This window comes from Balaenoptera borealis, assembly GCF_965194805.1.
Source record: "Balaenoptera borealis genome assembly, chromosome: 3".
NCBI lineage: Eukaryota > Metazoa > Chordata > Mammalia > Artiodactyla > Balaenopteridae > Balaenoptera > Balaenoptera borealis.
In genome coordinates this window covers 72,492,873-72,516,327 of record NC_138866.1, presented here as the reverse complement: position 1 = coordinate 72,516,327, position 23,455 = coordinate 72,492,873, and the positions used below count along the sequence as shown (strand labels likewise).

The following is a 23,455-nucleotide window of genomic DNA, read 5'->3' as shown; positions in this document are numbered from 1 at the left end:
GCTGATTCTGACCAGAATGTTCTCGATCAGGTTCAATGAGGGGAATATTGATTCCACTTGAAAGTTCTTTTCTATAGGGCATAGCATTATGAGTGATTATGACAATGTAGATTTTCTCAAAGTATAAATAATCAGCTTCTGCTTAGGTATCTAAACTCAGAAATACTCTGAGTCTTTCCTACTACTGTCTTTTTGGCATGGACTATGAATTTAAATAAAAGAAAAACAAATAGTTGCTTTCCCACTAACAGCATCCACTAAGTTTAAAAGGCACACATTTGTCACCTCACAATTTAACCCCTCAAAAGTTAGACAAAGTAAACAAATCCCTAGGCCAATGAAGACTTGTCCTCATTCTTTTCCTAAAACATGTATTTTACCTCAATATAATGATATACTTACTTTATTGCCTTCCTGTCACTCAAGTCTTGCAGTTGAAGTGTTTATGCTGAATGTGCTCTCACAGTTAGAAAATACTGAAGACATTCTTCCCCTTTCATAGGTAGGACCCACTGAATGGTAAATGGGACCTATAGTACCATCACCTTTGGATGTTATACTCATAAGAAGCTAGAACAAAAACCAAATCAAACCAACCAATCCAAAGCTAAGCCAGGGTTATCTTCCATGTTCATTTACCTGACAATGAGAGGAGGCTACAGATGGTCAGTGTGATGTGTAAAGATAAGCCAAAGCTTGTAGGCAAGCTACAGGGTGTGACAAGGGATCCTTGTTAGATCAGTCACTCCCATTACTGAGAAAACCATCAGACTGGTCAGACAGGAGGCTAAATTTTTTAAGTGGCAGCTGCTTCTAGTTCTTGAGACCCTAGAACTTCTTACTCTTTCTCCATACACGAGAGCCTTTGGTCTGTTGGTGTCCCCAAGAGTCAATGGCAGGCTCCTTTCACTGCTCTTGCAGGAAACTAACTCCTCAAAACCAAGCCAAAGACATTCAGACTCAAGACTGAGCTTTCTTCCCTGTGCAAAAGTAACCAGGAATCTCATGTTTGGTAACAAAAGAGCTTTAGTGGAATTGCTATACTTATTAATACTTTAATTTGCATTTCACAGCATTTTTCTGTGTAGAAGAGCCACAATAAGACATGAATACTCTCAGTTCTTCTAATAGTCCTTCTTTAGCAGTCTGTCTCATATTTTTATCTGTTTGTATCTTTGAACGGCTAACCTAACATTATGCCTGGGAGATTTCCATCTCAATGTATCTTAAAGTCCTAATAATTGGCCATCATAAAGTTTATTTATCTACATAACAATAAACATATTATGTTTTCCATATTGGTTATGGCAGCTAGAAACTGGGATGCCCATGAAGGTTGCCAGATAAAATATAGGACACTCGATAAAATTTGAACTTTAGACAAACAATGGATAATTTTTTAGTTGTCTCAAATATTGCATGGAATATACTTACACAAAAAAATTATCCATTGTTATCTAAAATTCAAATTTAACTGTGCATCCTCTACTTTTGCTTCCTAAATTTGACAATCCTAATGCTCTTGCTTCTTGCAGGACACCTAATAAACCCAACCCTGGGTAGGCATATTGCAAGTGGAAGGGTGAAAAATGTTTGGTCTTATAAATCTGAAGTCTCAGCATTCAGATTTATATCAATGTCCAAATTTCAAATAACTACTTATGATAAATTTAGAGGCTTAGTCTTATTTTGATGATCAGATACAAGGCTGAAATTTTTAAAAGCCTAGGATATAATGTGAGAAAAAAAGGCCATTTCATTTACTCCTTCACTAAAGGTTTTAGAAATCTCACATTCCTGGGTAGTTTCTCAGGTACTATGCACAAGTTCCCTACCTCTGTTCCAGGGAAGGAATAGGACTATGGCCTTCAACCCGGAAGATGATCTGTTCTGCTGTCCAAAAGGTGTGTGCTCTGAGTGGGTTCCCCCAGAAGTGGGAATGAATTTGACAGATCACTAAATGACCATTTTTAGAACCAGTTACTGTTCTTGTGAATTTACAGCTTCTCTTCACTAAAATTCCAAGTAATTTTAGTTCTTGATGCTTCTATGTTACAGCAGAGCAACAACTTTTAAATGCCAGTCAATGATGGAGTTTTTATTGGTCTATATGAACTAAGATAAGGACCAGATGTAGTAAGTTTTTCATAAAGGTAAATGTTTCCAATTTAAGGACTAGCCCTGATGTCCTTTGTATCTTTTAGTATGAAAGTAAACTTTCTTTTGTGAAACTGGTGATGCTGGATATGAAGATTTCTTTTTAACATCTTATATAGAAAACTGGTTGGCAAACTTGTCTCCCAAATTCTTTTAAAAATTGTATTTGTCTCTAAATCTAGAAGTATGGGAATCATGCAGCATGCCTTTTATGTCTGTTTTGGAAATACCACTTCCTGTCTAACAATATTAAACAATTTTACCTCTGATCCATGTGTCTCCTGTTGGGGCTGTGTAAAGAGAACTGGACTCAAAGAAATATTCTAGGTTGAAGACACGTTGGTGGAAAAAGAACATTTCTATTCTCTTATAAAGTTCAGAAAACATGTTTTAGGTTTTTTCTTTCCTACAAGAAGATCTGAATTATGTGCCCTGATCTCTGGCACAGTGTCACTCAATACATTTTGAACACTGTTGTTTTGGTAAAGCCAGCAGTAACATATGCATTCTATAAATGTCAAACATAAAATGCGACACATTCAGCATTCTATAAACCAGGCAAACAACTCGGCATTCCAGACGTCTGAAACGTCTATAATATAGCTCAGCTCCTTCCCACTTGGAACAACAAAATTACTAATTTTTTTTTTTTTGCAATTCTAATGGCCAACATGGATTAGGAAAGTTTAAGAATATTTTCTTACTTCTTTCATAAGAAAGGGCTTTCGATAAATATCCTAGAAGAAATCATGTAATATTATGAATAGGCATATAATAATTTTTTAATAGGATATTCAGACATGTACTGGCACTTTGCAAAAATCCCATCTGATTGAATATTTTAAAATTCATTTTAATCCCCACACCATTCCTTGAAGGTATACGTTGCTATACATGATACAGAGAGGCTGAGTGTAAGTTAAGCAGCTTAGAGAAGGTTACAGAGCTAATGAGTGATGCCATCAGAAACAGGGGTAAGTGATTCTAGTCTGTGCTCTTTTCACTTTATCAAGTTGTGCAATTATGTGTTCTGGTTGATTCTGAAAGTAGAAATGGCTCTTGTCTACTGCAGATTGTTTAACCATGGGGAAGACAAAATATGTTCATTATCCTTGTCAGGCCAATAAATGATACCTCAGAAGTCCCCTTTATGTAGCTTTGGTTTGGTTCAAGATTTTGGTGGAGAGATATGATTCACAAAGCATTTAATGCACAAAGTCACTCTGGCTCAAGATGACTAACCATAACCCACCAGCTGTTTCACAGCATGCATTTCTGTGTGGCTTACAGCCAATGAGCAATGAAAAAGAGAAAATCACATCTGTGACCCAATTTTTCTTTAGTTACTAGTCATTTATATCATGCATAGAACTGGATGGGACCTAAGGAACTAGTCCTTGGTTACTCCAATTTTCTTACTGAAAATAAAAGCATCTGCTTTTAATTCACCTTTTGGGAATAAGATGAAGTATTGAATAGAACGACTATCAGAAAATATGAGAAAGCACACAAAATGCCCAACATAACGATTGGTAATATCATCCTAAATTTTAAACATACATACATAAAAGATTCAGATCAAGAAACACCTCATAGCTTCTGCTACAATGTCTTGCTCCTAAGAGCGCTCAGCCAATGTCAGATGGTTGTTAGTACTTTGTGTAGCACAGTATATATCAAACTTGTGTTTGACGTAGTAGTTACACTGGTGGGATTCCAATAACCAAAGCAAAAAAATCCCCCAAACTGGGCTTTTCCAATTGTATAGTTTAAATATTTGTACCATTATTTTTATTGATGCATAATTTTTGGTTTCTATTCTTAATTTCTTACTGTCTCCAAGAAGTTTCTATAAAGCAAGTCTTAAATAAAATATCACGCTGTCTAGGAAAGGATGGTATGGGCTGCTATGAAGAGGACGGAGTGATGGGAGAGTGGTGGGTAAGTCTGCATGTGTATACAATTAATATCATTAACAGACATCTAGAGAGAACTTTCAAACAGAATTTTTAATTTGAGCCTCATAAATATCTTGTTCAATTGGAGTTATCTCCTCTTCTGCTTGACTGAATCAATACAAGGAAAAGAAGACCTGTGCTTATTGAGGCAACTTGGAAGTCCTGGTCCCCACTGAATGGATGGGGAAAGTGAGAGGCCTTGACCCAGGTACTAGCTCCAGCCCTTATTTAGCTGTGGGACCTCAGGCAAGTTCTCAGAAACCACTTTCCTTGTTTGTATTCATGGTACGGGATAACTGAAGTTTGCTACTTTGTTATTTCCTCAAGGGTAACAAAAACTCACTGGAGGAACTATGACATAGATTCCTCTAGATCTAAAGAACTATGAGAAACACTTCCTGACCCTCTCATAACAGTGCATCAGCTAAGCAGCCCGGCCTGCTCCCCATCTACATGTCATCAAGAAGCAACAATACGGTGGTTTTAATACGATTTAACTTGGTATGTGAATTATAATCACCAGCGTATGTCTGCACGCATCCCCGAGTATGCTGAAGTTTGAGGGGTAGGGGCAAAATTACACATGAATTTATTCTTGAGAAATAAGCAACTCTTTGTGATATGACTGTGGTCGGAGCACATGTAAGAGAGTGAAGTTCACATCCCACAAAGCCATTATTCAATGACAGAAAACATTAAAACGCGAGGAAGAACTGTAAAAAAAATTATGGCAAATGTTATAGATTCTACTAGAGCAGTATATTAATACATTTGGATTGAAAACCATATTGATCACTTTTTTTTTTTTTTTTTTTTGTAAGAGCCCTGTTAGGCTGCATACATGTGCTCTTTGTGTCACCTATCTGTTACCTCACCTTACACATGCCCATGCCTGGGGCACTCACAAGGTGAAATATTCGCACACCTTGCCCAGGGATATGCCCCTGCATTGTTTGGGAGAAAAGTACAATACAAAGTCACAGTCTGAATCCTGAGATTCTGTACCACCCCAGGGGAATCCAAAGTAAAGCAATCTGGTTCTTCTTCAGCATACCAATCAGCAGGGGCAAATGAGGGCCAGCCTGCTATGAAGCAGACATCAGAGAGACATCTGTGTCCCTGTAATTCTAAAAGAGCTCAGAAGTCTGGGCTTTATATCATCATCTGAAGGTCTGCACATAGACAATGCTTAAGAAATACCCTTTGATGATGATAAAAATACATGGCACTGCAAAATAGCCTGTTTTGTGGAAAAACAATCTGCCACGTTCCAAATTCTGAATATAGATAACGTTGAAATGAAACTGTCTAGATTAACTGTTGCAATAAGAGAGAACTCATTTCATCCTGCCCTTGTATGTCTGTCAACTGTTAACCATCCCTTAAAATGCAGCTCAGCCATCACCTTGGTGTATCATATTGTTTCATATCTGTTTACATCTGATGTCCCTCCAGGAACATAAGTAAAGTTGGCAAAGGTGCCTACTTGGTTGTTGGATGTTGGCAGGTATCTCAGTACCTGTCAGACAGATGGTGCTGAGTAAATGCTTATGGAACCAACTGGGTTCAAACAATCTAGGTGGGGCCCCCCCTAAAGGATGACCCACATAGAACAGATGAAAGAGTGAGAGGTAATTGAATGAGGTAGCCAAGGGTGTTTGGACTCAGAATTCAAGAAGAATGCTAGGACATGCTTCAGGTTAAACAGAACCTTGCCTTGAGGAATAAATTACTTTTTTTTCCTGCAAATAATTTACCGCACTTACTAAAAAAGAAAATAGGTTTCAAAGCATTTATTCTGTGGTTCTAACACAGAAGTTGCCAACACCATTAAAGATTTCCTTAGTTCACAGAATTAGGCATAAAAATAATAGGCCGACAGTAATCACTACAGAAGGTCAGTGTAAATAAAATAGCAATGGGGAACTATGAGGGATTTGCTCACATTTTGTTAAGAAGCATGAAGAAAGCAAAACAAAGTCCCCCTTGGGACCTTGACTTAATATGACAGGTCCATTATAAGTAAACTGATGCTACCACTTGGGGCAGACCATGTTTCTCTTGAAATAAATTAGTTGAAAGCAAGTCTCTCTTCTAGAGTCTGAAGTTCTACATGTGTGATTAACTCCTTCAAGGCATCTTTGTAGTACAAATGTGTTATCACACATATAACAGTATATCATTTATATCATCATCTCTGCTTACTATAGACAGAAAAAAACTACCATCTTAGAAAAAGTAAATATGACCTATATGAACCCAAGACTTCACCTTCAGGGCCCTGTCGCTCCTGATGCCCTGTGATATTCCAGCAGCCAGACTGCTCCACACCTCTGCCTTCCTTCTCTGCAGGTTACTTGGTAGCTTAGGGACCCAGCAACTGAATGAATGGCTTTCTATTTCTAAAGGTGACTGACCTCGAATGAACTACGAGAGAGGTAGGGTGGAGGTCAGGAATGACCGAGGCTTGAGGACAAAGTCCTCCAACAATCCAGAGAAGAGAAGATGGCTGAAGAGATGCTGACTAAGGCAGAAGAAACCAACGCTTTCAGCTTCACACCTGCTTAGAGCGTCCCGCTCTCTTTCAATTTATGGGGGTCTTCACAACTGTAGACTTTGGCCATGTCTCCTGGATCCTGTAACCAGCACCAGAAGATCAAAGCTCCCCAGTCTATCCTCTGGAGATAAGGAAATATCATGTTTGGAGGAGAGAATTTCAAGCAATCCGAAGAATTTATTTCTGTGTAACTGACTTTCCCCAAGAAGAAAAACCTGGCCATATGGAATAGGTGGGGCGCCACCTAGATGCTTAAATGATAATCCTATTTGAACTGGTATTAAAGAAACTGTGGTTCAGTGGGAATCAAGCAGATTTGTCCTTCAAAAGTCCTTCAAAATTACTGGGCTTCAGTTTTCCCAATGACGGGGGTTAGATCAGAAACAAAATATCTAAGAGGTCTGGTGAGTGGCCAGGGCTCCAGCATCTTCCCCATTGACTAAAATAGCCTCACTTTCATCTCTTTAATATATTGAAATTCTTATGAACAAAAACAAAGAAAAAACAAAAAGCAAAATGATTTTAAAGGTCCCGGATGATTTCATCATATTATCTTAATCATATACCTCAATAAAAGTAGGAAAAGAGTTAAAACTGCTCATAATCTCTGGCCCTCTCCTCTTAGTTCCCTTTTTTAATATCTAGGAATGTGCTGGCTAAAATATATCCCAAAATTCCTGCACAACTCCAGGGGGCACCATTCATACCAAAGACAGTATCAATGGTGTTCCCTGGAGTGTGCCACTCAGTGACCCCAAGGACTATGGTTTAGAGTGGTGAGGGCCTGTGTTTCAATCTCAGCCCTGCCACTTGAGGACAAAGGCTATACGATCCTTGGCAAGCTGTTTAATTACCTCTCTGATCCTATTTCCTTCTCAGTAAAATGGAGATGATAAATTGTATTTCCAAAGGCTGCTGTAAAAACTAAAGGAGATAACATATGTACAGAACCTGATGGAGGACAGCACACCAACCGCAGCATCAGTTCTCTAAAACTACAAAATCTATCACATTTCACAGCATGGAAAACAATTGTGTCTAGCACTTATGGCCCATACCGTAAGGACAAACCAAAAGATTTTGTGAAATTTGGAACAAATCTCATTTGCTGAAGATGGGGTAGGTACCCTAAAAGTTAAAGGGGTCAGAATGTAGTGACCCGAAAACTACGCAATTTTTTTAAGTCTCTGAATTGTGATAACTGGCAGAAAGGAAGACTAATCAGCATGCTAATTAATTAGGGTGTGTTGGTACAACTGTTATCAAGGATAGGCAACTGTTTAAATAAGACAGGCTGTACTCATTAAGGATGTATGTGGTGCCAACAAATTACAATGTGTCTAATTCAAACTTTTTTGCCTTCCCTGGGAATCTAGAACTGGGCGATATTTAACAGCACTAAATCTTTTATTTGATTCTTAAATTAAGAAGTGACTAACCTACACAATAAAGCTATAACTTATGAATTACAGATTCTCAAACGACAGACCTGACAGATTGTAGATATCATCTAGTCTAACCCCCATATGTTACACCAGGGAAAACTGAGGTCTAAGGAAGATGAGAGACACATCTAAGGTCACAGAAGGCAGAGCCAATTCTGGCATTTGGTCTCATTAATTTATTCTTTTTCTTACTACAGGAAATCAATCTTTAGTTTTACGCACTATACACACCAACAATTTAACAATGGATATATAGACTCTTGTCTCAACTCAGCATAATTTGGGGTTCATAGGGCAGTGGAAGACATCAAAAGACTGGGCCAATGACAGAAGCAGCTGGGTGGGAATGTGTGGAAAGGTCTGAGGATATTCGAGAGGGTAATGCATATGGAAAGGCTGTTAGGGACCTGCCAGTCTGGGGTTTGGGTAGTGGCAATTAGGGTCTATTAAGGGACCAAACATAGAATGATTCTCCACATCGAGGACGTAACAAAGTGACTAGCTCATGGTAGGTACTTAGTACTTACATGTTGTGTGGTTGGATGATGAGCTAAGAGTGAATGAAGGAATGAAAGGGCCTGTTCTGAGAGAAGAAAGGAGAGCTTCAGAGACAACAGAGAAGAGGGCTACCTAGCGCCGTCCCTTAGGGGAGAGTTCCCAGAGCTCTCCCTAACCTTTGCAGGAAGGGGGCGGCTTGTTTCCCTCATGGGGACGGTGGAGTGAGTCTGTGCCCCCTTGCTTCCACCTCATATTTCCACTCTGAGGAAGTGCAGTCGTCCCCATGGAACTGCCTCTGCTTCTGATGCCCTCTGCTCCCAGGATGGAAGCTGGAGGACTGGAGTGCTCGAGAGAAAGTCTGTCTCCAAGGGCAACAGAAATTTCAAATCCACACGTCACACTCTTTTTTAGAGGAGACTCTGCTTAGGGGCCAGCCAGGCAAGCTACTGACCGTACTGATACCGACGGGGAAAATGTTTCATAGCAGGAACTTAAGATCAAGAAGCAAATGTGATTCTAGGATACTAGAGAAGATCCTAAGGAAGAATGAGGGAAAGCTGGGGTTGCTTGGCCAATTTTCCATTCCCTGAAAACGTGACCATCTGTGGTCCTCAGCCTGGGTGCTTTAACCTTTGGCCAAGTCTGTTAAGGCTGGACTTTCAAAGCAGGATTCATCCGAACAACATTGGTGGCACAGATGTGATAGAGTCTCATTATGTTTTCCAAACAGTAAGAGGTTAGTGTTTGATATTTCCTTTCCTTTCAACGTCTATGTCTAATATTTTTTTCACTTTTGTACCATAGGATGTAGCCACTTTGAAGAAAATATGCACTCATCACCTCATATTTTTCTAGGACTAAACAGAGAAGTGGTAACACAAGAGTCTTTATCAGCGTCTAAGAGAGACCTTTCAAGGTTCATATGATGTGAGCAACTTCCTATTTAAGAGGCACACTAACACTTCAGTGGCAAATAATGAAGTAGTGACAGCGTTTTCTCCCACAATATCTACCAGACTAATGGCAAAATGAGAGTGTGCGTAGCAGCTGTTGGGACAGAACAATGGATTCTGCCTCATGTTCATATGATATATACAGCCCAAGGGGAAGATGTCATGTCTCTATTGTGACCTTCACTTACATTTGGTTAAGACAAAGTTGGTACATTTTTAAAAAGATGCTTTCAAAACCAGGAGAACAGGTCAGTGAAAAGACCAATAATATACACACTCTTCCTCAACTCCCATAGTGACTGGCAAGGCTTTATATTTTTAGCACAGTTTCAAGTCTCTAAAAAGAAATGCCACCTAAAAGAAATGTGCTAAGCACCCTCTAAGTGTTTCTCATTAACTTGCCAGTGCTGGTACTCGTTCCTTAAGGCTGGCTTATAGCACTCATCCTACTTCAGCTCTGTCTGCCATTCAAGGAATAAATGTGAGACTAGGTGCTATTTGAAAGAAAAGGACTATATCTGTAGGAACGGTCATATCAATATTTGTAAAATATCTTGAGAAATACTAGGAAAAAACAACCCAGAAGAGTGTTCCGCGAAGAAACCAAACGGAAAGGTTTTTCTAATAAAGGGACAGGTTTGTTCTCATAGTACAAATAATCTTAGCTAAGGAGTTAATTCCTTTAAAAAGATCAGCTTTTGGATAAGAGTGAAAACATACCACTGTGTCTAGATTAGCATATAATGAACTCCCAGAAGGGTCCTCATGCGGTCCAGCTCTGAGCGTCTTGATTCTTTTTTTCTGGTCTTTAATTATGCTGCTGAACACCTAACTCTTAATGTAAAAGTGAGTCTAAGGAAATGGAACGAGGAAAGTCATACAAACGCCCACTCACCTCCCATGATTTTGGACTGGCAGTTAATAAACTCTGGCTTCCTGTCTGTGAGGTAGCGCTGGCAGGTGTGGTGGAGGATCTGGAAGAAGGTGCATTTTTCTGAGGCCGTGCTGGCTACCCACTGGTCAAAAGCATTTTCAAACAACAAATCAAACTCTGCAGAATCCTGGAAAAGACAGTGAAATAACGACTGATCTCAAGCTATAAAGACTGCTGCTTCCAGTTTACCACGTTAAGAGACTCATAAAGGCTAAAACACCTTTCAAAGACTTTTGTCCTAATCACAAGACTCATCTTTATTAGCACCTAGGTGCACAGAGAGTATACCTTTCTCTCTTTATCAGGCAGACCTCAAATCTCATGGTATTTTTAGATGTCCCCAGGAAGTTAAGAGCACAGAAGTCTCTTTAGCTTAACTGCATATCAACTTGTGTCAGAATTCAGATTACACATTGCCTTCCCAATTACTCGAAAAAGGATTCCTTTAGGTTCTTGGCACTGAACAGTATTAATCTTGTCCCTAACCTTTGGTAGGAAAAGATTACCCCTTACTATTTTAGCATATAGTTACATTTTACATTTTCTTTTTCCTCATTATTGATGTATTTTATGGTGAGTGTGTGAGCAAAGGGAATTTACTTGGAATACATAACTCTACCATGAAATGTTTCTCTTATTAAATCCAATGGAATCCTAATACATCATTTTTAAGGTGCAGTTCATTTATTTGATTTTTGGTAAATAATCCTCATCACTGGTGGCATTAGGAGATAAATGGAGCTTCGATGAACATGGTTTTTCATATTGATAATCACAGATGTGATTATCTGAACTCTGCTCTTTGCACTTGGCTGATAAACATATTACTGGAGTAGCACTTCTTCAGTATTCATCCCCTTAGGTGCCTCCATCAAACATGATGAAAAGATTTATAATTTCCCATAAGAAGGGCACAGGAATCAAAAAGTCTTAGCCACATAACTGAAATAGAGAAATAGTCTTGTTAAAAATAACTCAGACAACCATCACCCTGCCAAGGTCAATGAGAGAGTCACTGTGTGAAAAGAACACCTTCGCTCAGCACTGGACAGTTCACTCACCCGATTAGGATCGATGCCATTAACCTGGCGAAGCTGCTCAAGCATCCACTGTGATCTCCGCACGAACGACGTGGAGCCTTCAAACTGTTTGACCTTCGTAATGGATGCCTGTGTGGGTTTCTTGTTTGTCACTGCCAAGAAAAGACCACTCAGGTTAGTGGGGGTGCAGGGTGGTTTAGGTCCTCATTCAGTGGTGTGTCTAATACCTACATACGTATGTGCAATAAGAGAGAGAGAAAAACTGATATATCTTTGTGTGTGTGTATATAGAGAGATAAGTATACATATGTGTGCATATACATGTGTATGTGTATGAGTACAGAGGGGAGGAAGAGGGGGGAGGGAGGGAGGGAGGGAAGGAGGGAGGGAGAGGGAGAGATAAGTACAGAGAGAAAGAAAGAGAAGCAGAGGAAGAAAATGAAAATGAATGCATATGTGTGCCTTTAGTAACAGGTGAACTCAAAAGAAATAGAAATTATAATGTGCACCCTCAAGCAGTTACAGTATAATTTTAATTGTAAGGGCAGCTTCATTTATGCCGTCATCCACTCACATTGAACACGACAGGAATAATTAACACCAAGCTCCTCTAATGGAGGCTACAAATGCACAATGATGTCTAGCAGGGAAAGCAGCATATGGGGCTGACAGGCATCAGGTAGGGGTAGTTGGGAAAGGTTGCATTTTAAAGGAAGTGCAGGTTACCGGTTCCCCTAGGGAGCTGCAATGCGTATTTCTAATGTTATAGTCCAGTGTAAATATTCCAGGCTTCAGTGAGAAGATAAGAAGTAATACTTCACTCAAAAAAAAAAAAAACACAACTATTTGGCTTTAAAATATAGTCAGTTTGTATCTAGTTTGCATCTGATTATAACCCCTGCCCCTCTCCACATATGAATTCCTGAGGTCACCACAACTGTAGGGCCAGGACAGTTCCTCCTCCTGGCCTTAGTCAGTTCTCCTTTCCATGCTGAGGATGGACATTGTCACCTCTCGGACACAGGTCAAGTACCAGCCACCAGGAGAGAGTCACTCTGAATATTTCTCTGTCTGCTTACTTCATGACTTAGAGCCTCAAAGGAGGGGAGGTAATTAAGTATTTTAAAAGGGTTTTCCTAAAAGCTCCTCCTGAGCTCTGGCTTTAAGAATTCTAAGTTTAAATAGAAACGATGCTCTTAAAGGAACCAGGAAAAGTGGAAAGCATTCCTTGTAATGAATGCAATCCTAGTAAGACTGTGCATCAGTGCTACATTCTTTCTTAGTTTCAAATAAGCCCACAGATCCCACACTTGCAAATAACCATGCAAATGCTCAGCAGATGGCAAAAAGAATCCTTGCGGGATGAAGGACAGAAAACACCTATTCCAGTCATGATTGGTGGTGAGACGGCTCTCCTTCACACATACCAGAGTTTTATCACAGCTTCAGTGTCTGGGGTCGTGAAAGCAGTGACCAAGAAGGGAAAGAAATGTGGGCACCCTGCCTTTAGGGTTGGTAAGAACCCTATGGTACAGGACTGGGCTGTTTTTAGGATCTCAGTACAATCTTCTCCCTTTGTTCCTAACCAGAATTTAGCAAACATTTTTTAAAAGTTTCAAATAATGCTTAGGTTTACTGCCCATTATTCAGTTATATTTGGCTGGAAGCTTATGAACATTTCACACCAATTACATTTACTTTCATGGTTAAAAAGTCATCATCCCCTTAACACCCACGATCAAGGAAATGTTATAGTCTTCCATTCACAAATGGCCTGTCTAGCCTACAGCTCCATGTATAAGTCTGCTTAAGTCCCATTAGGAACAACCATTCCCTTCACTAAATTCACACAATATTACCAGTCTGCCCAGGGCTGTCTATCCACTTAATTTAATTCATTTATTTTATGTGTCTATATGACACAAAGGGAAGCTCTAATAGGTTTCTCTGATAGTCATGCCCTGCTCTGCTGTTTTAATGTCAAGGGAAACAACACACCTGGAATATATGTGGGTCCTAAAATGTGCTTAAAAGATTAAAGAATGCTTTTCAATAACAGGAAAACATCGGTTCCTGTATTAGACACACACCCCTAAACACACAAAGAGGATTTCCTCCTTTGTTTATGTAAATCACACGACATTTAGGCATCCTGGGAAACATGAAGGCTTTCCTTCTGACTTCAGTTAACTCATATTTTTATTTCTGGTCCATTTATTGCCAACTAGTTTATAGCATTATAAAACTTCAAACATAATGCAAGATTGCTGTAATTATTGGCATGTTTGAGACTGACACTTTTAGGAAGGCAAGTTCCATTGGAAGTTTGTCACTGAAATGAGAAGGGCAGGAACTCCACCCACCCAACAAATGCCCCACGGAATTGTTCAACAGCAATCGCACTGCAGAGTGGTCATTTTTAACGGAGGCAGTTACAACTTCATCCATTCCTGACTTTTTTCCCTCTATTAAGTTATTCCTTGCCCAGTTCTTGGAATCTGATAGTTTTCCTGGGCACTGAGCCCGGTTTGGTTTTAATTTTTGTTTATTGTTATTATCTCCAACATCCCAGTTTCTATTTTGAAGCAGGTGCCTTAAAATGATATTATTATATACACACTACATAGAATTAAATAAAGACTTTCCCCTTCCAAGGTCAAAACACTTGCACAGTCACACTACTGCCAGACTTTGAGTTCTGTGCTAGAAGGAGCCATGTTTTAACCCCTTCCTCTTTTGGTGTTTTTAGGGTCCATAGCTGTTAAAAAGAAGTCAGTCAAATTCCAGATGTCCAGTGAAAAACAGCAATTTACCTTCTCCTTCCCAAGGAAAGCTAATTGATAGCACACTCTGGAAAATGCAACCAAATGATCTGAATCAGTAATATCATAGTGCTGTATGTCCAACTACCCTCATATGGTAGAGTCCATATTCATTATTTTGAATAACTTTAAAGGTGAGATAATCAGGGCATTTCTGTCATGCCTTGATCATTCATGAGGAAAAGGTAAATATATAGGCATTTAAAGGGGATATGATATTCCCAGGTAATACTGCAGACCACCCAGAATCAGCCCGATCCCCTGGTTTTCCACTCAGACCCACACATCGAAATCACCTGGGAGTTTTACAACAAAAACACCAAACACCGTCAATCAGAATCCCTGAGGGTGTGGCCCTGGCATCCATATTTTAAATCTCTCCAGTTGACTCTGAGGCACTTTGTTGAGAGCCACTGAATTATGTATTTAGTCATTTAACAAATATTTATGGCATATTTATTAGATGGAAGATATAGAAGGAAGTTTTGTGGCAATTCATATATTGAGTAAAAAGTGGTCCTGAATCAAGAACTTTGGTGGGGAGGAGATAAGAATGATGCAACAGAGTATTAAAGCATAACAGGATAAATGACCTAGGAGTCATCTGAGGTGTGTATGTGGGGGTGCTTTAAGGACCAAGGTAGAGTTGGGGAAAGTCAGGGAGGTTTCATGAAGCAGCCACATTCCAGGAATTATAACATTAGCCCTCACCTGGACGTCTGTGATTTTCCCCAAACTGGCTTTCTGACCAGCTTGGCTATTCAAACTGAAATACATAAGACTGAACCATCTTTTAAAAACTCCTTGCCAAAATAATCTTGAGAAAGAAGAGCAAAGCTGGAGGTAACATGCTTCCTGATTTCAAACTATACTACAAAGCTATAGTAATAAAAACTGTATGGTACTGGCACAAAAACAGACACAAAGATCAATGGAACAGAATAGAGAGCCCAGAAATAAACCCATGCATATATGGTCAATTAATTTCAACAGAGATCTAAAAATGTACAGTGGGGAAAAGACATTCTCTTCAATAAATGGTGATGGGAAAACTGGGCAGCCACATGCAAAAGAATAAAACTTACATCATTTACAAAAATAAACTCAAAATGAATTAAAGACGTAAATGTAAGACCTGAAACCATAAAACTCCTAGACGAAAACACAGGCAGTATACTCTCTGACACTGGTCTTAGCAATATTTTTTTGGATCTGTTTCCTCAGGCAAGGGCAACAGAAGCAAAAATAAACAAATGGGACTACATCAACAAAATGAAAAGGTAACCTACTGAATGGGAAAATATATTTGCAATGATATATCTGATAAGGGGTTACTATTCAAAATATATAAAGAATTCATACAACTCAGTATCAGAAAAAACAAACAATCCAATTAAAAAATGGGCAGAGGACCTGAATAGATATTTTCCCAAGGAAGACATACAGATGGCCAACAGACGCATGAAAAGATGTTCAACATCACTAATCATTAGAGAAATGCAAATCAAAACCACAAAGAGATATCACTTCACACTGTCAGAATGGCTATTATCAAAAAGACAACAAATAACAAATGTGGGCGAGGATATGCAGAAAAGGGAACTGTTGGTGGCGCCAGTGTAAGATGGTGCCACCACTATGGAGAACAGGATGGAGGTTCCTCAAAAAATTAAAAATAGAACTACCATATGATCCAGCAATTCCACTTCTGGGTATTTATCCAAAGAAAACAAAAACACTAATTTGAGAAGATATATGCACCTCTATGTTCATTCCAATACTATTTACTATAGCCAAGATACTGAAGCAGCCTAAGTGTTCATCAATAGATGAATAAACAAATAAGATGTGGTATACATATACAGTGGAATATTACTCAGCCATAAAAACAATGAACTTTCGCCATTTGCGACGACATGGTTTCACCTAGAGGGTATTATGATAAGTCAAATAAGTAAGACAGAGAAAGACAAATATTGTGTGATTCATTTATATGTGGAATCTAAAAACAAAACAAATAAACAATCAAAACAGAAGAGAAACAGACTCTTGGATACAGAGAACAAACTGGTGGTTGCCAGAGGGGAGGCAAAGAGAGGGGTTGGGTGAAATAGGTGAAGGGGACTGAGAGGCAAAAAAGTCCAGTTATAAAATAAATAAGTCATGGGGATGTAATGCATAGCATAGGGAATAATATATTTGTATGGTGACACATGGTTATTAGACTTATGGTGGTGATCAATTTGTAATGTATATAAATGCTGAATTACTATACTGTACACCTGAAACTAATATAATATTGTATGTCAACTATACTTCAATAAAAATAAGAGAAAAAAAAAATCCTCAATGGCATCCCAAAGCATTTAGAATAAAAACCAAGTCCCTTACCATGACCCGCAAAGCCCTAGATGATCTGGCCCTTGAGTACCTCTTCATTCTCATCTCATTCCACTCTCCCTTTTGTCCACCAGGCTCCAGTCATCTTTTGCTCCTGGGAAACAGCAACCTCTTTGTACCCTTGGCAAATGCTATTGGCTTCATAGAAACGCCCTTATCGTGTGTGTGTGTGTGTTTTATTGCTGTCTCTTACTCACTATTCAGATTTCAGCTTACATGTCAACTCCATTGAAAAACCTTCTATGATTACTGTACCCAAGTAGGTTCCCCACCATGTTATTTCTCTCACTGAACTCTGTTCGTTTCATAACAGGTTCAAGCCTGGGTAAAATATTCAACGTTTGTTTCTCTGACATATTTGTGAAGAATGAAAACCAGATTGTTATCATGTCCATCTAGTTCTAAAACACGGAAGATGTGGAGAAATCCCCACAAAGATCTTCTAAGCTATCTCCTATCAGGTTGTGATGTAGAATCCTATAAATTGACATAAACATTTAACATTAAAAAAAATCTTTTAAATACATACAGCTTCTGGTTTTTTCTCTTGAACTTGACAACATCTCTGTTATAGAGGCAGGGTTATTGCTATTATCCCCTGTTATATTCATGGACAATGAAACTGGGGCACAGAAAGAGTTGACTTGCCAAAGCAATACTGTAAATGAATAAAAAAACTGTGACCTAAACAATGAACTTAGAGTCTACTGCTCTTTCCACTACAGCTTTTTGCTGCAATGTCAAATGCCACATTTTATTGGGTGTTAAAGACTATCACAACATAGATGTTCTCCTTGATGTAATCAAAGGCTTAACTGGAAATGGCTTCTCTGAGACCACTGAGCCATGTGCATTGGAATTCGATAAGTCAAGTTTTGGGGTTATCCAAGCCTAATGCTTCTTTTCACTCACTCCTGGAACCCACTGCTTTCTATGGTGGCATCAGAGGAAGACAGAAGCATGGGGCAAACCGAATCCAGGTCCTCCTGCTACCAGTTCTGACAAAAAGAATGTGGTTTTCATGGCTGCATGCATTCTCTTCAGCGTTCATGTAGACTTATCTACATCTCAGCTATAGTTAAGAAGCAGTGTTAGGAACTCTTATGTCTAGAATATCATTACCATCATTACTCAAGTGGTGTAACATCTCTTTCTCATGAACTAATGGCATAAAGAGTTCTTTTAAAAAATGGTCCAGCCATGAAACATTGTACAGAAATAAGACACTTAGCCATAGTCAAAGAGTGGAGATCACCAGCCTTGCTTTTGCCCAGTGAGAAAATTCTATTTAATCAAAACCAGAGAAGCCAGCCAATAGCACAGTACCATCTAGTCGATCAAACCCGGTCTTGTATCAAGTTAGGAATTGGTGGAAGAGGGGACAAAGGCTGTTATCAGAAAGGAAAGACAGAAATGCAAGTTAGGGGCTTCTCTGGTGGCGCAGTGGTTGAGAGTCTGCCTGCCAATGCAGGGGACACGGGTTCGAGTCCTGGTCTGGGAGGATCCCACATGCCGCGGAGCAACTAGGCCCGTGAGCCACAACTACTGAGCCTGCGCGTCTGGAGCCTGTGCTCCGCAACAAGAGAGGCTGCGATAGTGAGAGGCCCGCGCACCGCGATGAAGAGTGGCCTCCGCTTGCCTCAACTAGAGAAAGCCCTCGCACAGAAACGAAGACACAACACAGCCAAAAATAAATAAATAAATAAATAAATAATAAAAAAAAAAAACTTAAAAAAAAAGAAATGCAAGTTACTTGCACGTGATGCAAAATGGCAGAAAAACACATACTCTGCCAGGAATTAAGAGGCTGATCCTCCATTTCAAGGTCCAAAGGTTGTGAGACTGCTTTTTTTTTTTTTTAAAGTCACTCTTTCCCCTACAATCTCATTATTCACAGTATCATTTCTCAATAGTCCCAAACAGGAAAATCAATTTTGCTCAAATACAAAACATCTAGTCTCAGTCCTAAGACATTATTTTAAAGAAAACAAATAATCAGCATTTAAAGAAAATGATGACTCACAACCTCTACCATCTCATTTTTCATAGATATTATATTTTCACTAACACAAACATTTCTTTACACATTAAACTCAAATTGAATCATCTTATAACTTTATGTGGTCATTTCTTATAAATAAAAAAAAAAGAAAGGTGAAGAACAAATTGTAATATCTACAATATAATTTGATGTCAAGGCTAGGCAGCTAAAACGTAGAATTTACCATACCTATGTACCTAAGATACCTAAAAATGTCTGTCATCATGCTTAGCCCTCTCCTGATCTCGTAGTTGAGTGAAAGTCAGCATTTTGTGGTGTAACTTAGCCCTCTGCTCTGTTGGAGTCTAACGGCCAGACGTTTTGCTTTCAATAAGACTGTTGATGAGAAATAAACAATTTGGAGCAAGGAAAAAAAGTGATGTCCACATAGAATCTCATCAGGGCTGCTCTCTGGCTGTGTCGGAGGTGATAGACATAAAGGAAAAAAAAAAGAAATCCTCTGAGATGTGATTCAGGAAGTAAAAGCAAGATTGAGCATGCCTTCTGGGTGCTGAGACAGGCTAAGAGGACAAGGTGAGAAATGATTACTTGGAACTGTTTTTCTTAATGCTCTTCCCAAACCCTAATGTATGATAATTCCAGGTGGATTTCACAGTATCTATGGAGAAATAAATTTCAGGTCTAAGGCTGCATCAGCAATTTTATTCAGTGAGATGGCTGAATGTTTACAAAGCTTAGAAGCAAAAATATCTAGACAGTTACCTGACATACTTTCAGAACAGGGACCCGTCATCACTGCTACGGTGAGTGGGGAACGGAGCCTGGCGCTCTCCCCACAGGGTTGATCATGTGCTTCTCACATGATTTCTCAAAGTGTGTCATAATTTAGGGACACAGTTGTTTAGATTCCACAGGCTCCCAAACTAGACCAATTCATGAAATGGCCAAGCTTGTCTTTGGGGCCCTATTCCTCTCCTTCCATCTTAGGTCCTGGGGGCTCTCTGGTCAGATTCCTCACAGGACCCAAATGGGTTTGAAAGGGTATTCTTGAATCTGCATGTTTTTAGGAAGAAAAATTTAATCCAAATAAACAACAGCTGCAACAACAAAAACGGTGGCATTTCAGTCATGACCACCAAGCCAGTGAGGAAGAATATATAGGATGCCCTTCTCCAGTCCCTGTTCCACTAACTCTAAAGGGGAGGGAAGGGGAGAGTCCGTGCACAGGGCTTTGAGGTTTGTTTCTTAAAGACAGACTTCTATGGTCTACAGGAGGGATAATCACCAAGAAAGGAGTTTTCCACACAAATGATTCCTTATTCGGTATCACTAGTTCCTAGGGCTGTACCTACATCACATTCTCATCTCCAAATTGGAGGGGGAGGAGGATGAGATTCAAAGTCTAGGAAATTTCTCCAAAGGGATACCAAAAAAAATTTGTATGGGAAACCTCTTTTTTGTAAATAAGTTTGGATGAGTCCTTCAGTAGAAGGAGAAGAATACGAAACATCTTTCATCAAGCATCCTTCAGGAAGGATTCTTTTAATATGAAAGTACAGCATCATACCCAAAGTAGCTGACAGCTACACATCTGTACAGCAAGCAAGCCCCCTAAACTAACTCTGCAGGAAGTACTAGCTGGTTTTAATGTTTCCAAATTACCAAAAGGAGACAGCATTACTTCTGGAATGTACAACTTCAATGTCTCATGCCAACATGAGCTCCAAGTTAAAAATCTAGTCTTGGGAATTCCCTGGTGGTCCAGTGGTTAGGACTCTTGTGCTTTCACTGCTGGGCCCCAGGTTCAATCCCTGGTCTGGGAACTAAGATTCTGCAAGCCTTGTGGCGCTGCCAAAAAAACCCAACAAAAACCCCAAATCTAGTCCCTTCCAATTTTAATCTTCTTACCCCTGTCAATAATTTTACTTTAACTATAAAAATATGTAGATTTTTATTTTGAAAGGGTATCCTACTTTTCAAGTCAATGACAGGCTCAGGTACATCACAGGTAATCTTGGACTGTTAAATCTTTAGCTTGAAACCAGGAAGTTTATTAATCCCCAGAAGGCTTGAGTTCCCATCTCAAGATGGGTGCTCCCCTCTCCAGACCAGTACCACGATGCCCTCTATATTATAAACTGATACCTGGTGCCAGTGCAGGTACACACACATAAATGAATGAGCGAATCAACAAAGGTAGAAGACAAAAGGAGGAAGAACACCAGAAACCATGAATAAGCCAACAACTTATATCAGGCTCAACTGGTCTGTTTCAGGATCAAGCCATGGTTGTAAGGCTTGATCTATTTTCTTACTAGAAAAGAGGGGTATCCTGGGAAAAAGGAGAGCAGAGAAAATGGTAAAAACCAGGAAACTATAGAAATATTAGGAGACTAGAAGGAGAAAAAGTTGTGGGTTAAAGCCTTTTAAAACAATCTTTTTTTCCTGCAAGCCTTATTCTAGCACCATCTCTCTTACAATTCTGTGTGTCTCAGCCTCCCTGAAAACATGATTTCATGAGATTCAGCAACCCAAGGTTTCCCACTGTTCTTGAGTTTTTAGCTTCCTTAAACTTTTTCCTATATACCTGTGGAAAAAATCAATTTGTATGCATTCTGGGTAAAGGGTAAACATACAATGACTTATAAAACCTGGTTAATGTTAGTTATTGCAACTTCATATTTTATATGGAAAGGGTATAACATGTCTGGTTTATATAGTGTAACTGTGAAACAAACAAATAAACAAACAGGCCCAAGCCAGGGAAGTAAACGCCTTGATTTGTGAGAACAGTGATGGTTTCTGAAAGAGATTAAATCCAATACCAAATCCTGTAATATACAATGAAGAAAACAGAAGGGGTTAACTGCAGTCATAAAGCCTCATTCTGTTCTTACTTCCTCAATTCTGGAAACAGATATAAACATCATTTTTGATCTATTCTTAGGAGAGATTTACAAACAGAGCATCTAAAGACAAAGGCATCAAAGCAGCAGCTACCTGACTGAAGAATGAATTACATTACTCTACAAGCAGCTCAAAGGCTGGGAATAAAACTTGAAAAAGTGACTCCTTGAACGTGACACTTTCCTTTCACATTATCCATTATATACCGAAAAGTACAGGCCAAGCAGCAATTCTCTTCAGGGAAATGCCATACTTGGTAGAAATTCGATACCTATTTTACCAGTGGGAGCTGCTAAAAAGCATTCTTAGAGCTCAAACGCCCCTTACAGTGAGAAAAGATGGAATCATTTTTGCAGCCTCTACTTCCTCGTCTCTCGGCAGCTATGAAGAGGGGCCCTTACTCCCCACTGTGTGAGGGAAGGGCCTGGTTCTCAACTCCCTGACATGACCCCACCGCTGAGCAGAATCTTTTAATATGAATATTTAGTCTAAAAGAACCATGGGAGGATGTTACGTGGATATGGGTCACCTTCTATGTGAGAAGAGTACCCCCCCCTTCCCTGCAATGAGATTGGAAAGACAGAGCAACAGAGAATTTGCTAATGGACCAGGTACCTATAATAGCAACATATAATATCACTAGGTTTCTGGAAAAGTCAAAGCTGCTATGACTTAGCAAACATATGCTGTCAAATACAATGACAACTATCAGTCAAGCAAAGACAGATTTATCTGCTCTCTCTGCTTTCCCTCCTCCTCGCCACCACCACTTACTCAATACTTACAATAATATATTTAATGTGAGGGTGTACATCACTGAAGTTCTAAAGAAAGTGAACGGTGTCGCTGAGAACTTGTCACCTTCACTCTTTACTATGTTAAGTGGGGGACTAAGATCTAGCAACATGTTCTAGGTAAAACGAATGTCAATTAGTGAAAATTATCTGCAATTAAAATTAGCTGGATTTATTTTGGTAAACTCTAGGTGATATCTACTAAAGCTAAACACGCATATACTCTAAGACCCCGCAATTCTAACCCTGTGTCTACACAACAGAAGTGAGGGCTACATCCACCCTTCTGCCTGAGGCAACCCAAATGGACAAAGTATATGAAACAGGGAACGACAGTGATCCCTGAGACACGGGAAATGAATGAGGCCAGCCCTACAACTGCCCTCGTTTCCGGGTTTGAGAGTTTTCCAGGCTGTAGTGCAAGGAGGAGGAACCCAGGCAGAGATGGTCAGACTCCCTACACTGAGGAGACAGAGCTGAGAGCGCAGGGAGATCAAGGTCATTAAAATTCTCAGGACAGAGTAATGAAGAAAGAGAACTACACACACACACAGAACTCTGGAGACCTGCAGAGATTCGTTCTTAAGTATTTAGCTAAGTACTTCTCACCACAGGTGTGTGAGGAAATTACCTGAGGCCAGAGAAAGAACCACTCAAAATGAATAGAGGAAACAGTACTCCGTGCTCCAAAAGGGCTGGGCATAGTACCTATCGCCACCAGCCAGACTGGAAAACCTTAAGATTCAGGGGGCACTGAGGATACACAGAAGGGTCTTGCCCTATGAGTGAGAAATAATTAGCCCTAGACTGAACAATGCTCTACGTCTTGCTTACAAATGACAATGGTGTATGATTTTATAACATATGGAAAAGTAAAATGTGTGACAACAATAGCATAAAACTCAGGATGGGAGAAAGGGATGTGAACTACTGGGAGGTTCTTATACTATACATGAACTAGTATACTATCACTCGAAGGTAAAGCATG

General features: G+C 39.5%; 1 protein-coding gene across 7 annotated transcripts in view; it reads right to left on the bottom strand.

Moving 5' to 3' along the window:
* The window catches only part of STXBP6 (syntaxin binding protein 6), a 264,226-nt gene that overhangs the window by 48,177 nt on the left and 192,594 nt on the right, over positions 1-23,455 (bottom strand). For all 7 annotated transcript variants that reach the window (XM_082384264.1, XM_082384259.1, XM_082384265.1 and 4 more), the window contains 2 exons: positions 11,564-11,694; positions 10,464-10,629 (listed from right to left, as the gene is read on the bottom strand). In XM_082384264.1, coding sequence (XP_082240390.1) covers positions 10,464-10,629; positions 11,564-11,694 — 297 coding nt within the window. The remainder of the gene's footprint in view (positions 1-10,463; positions 10,630-11,563; positions 11,695-23,455) is intronic.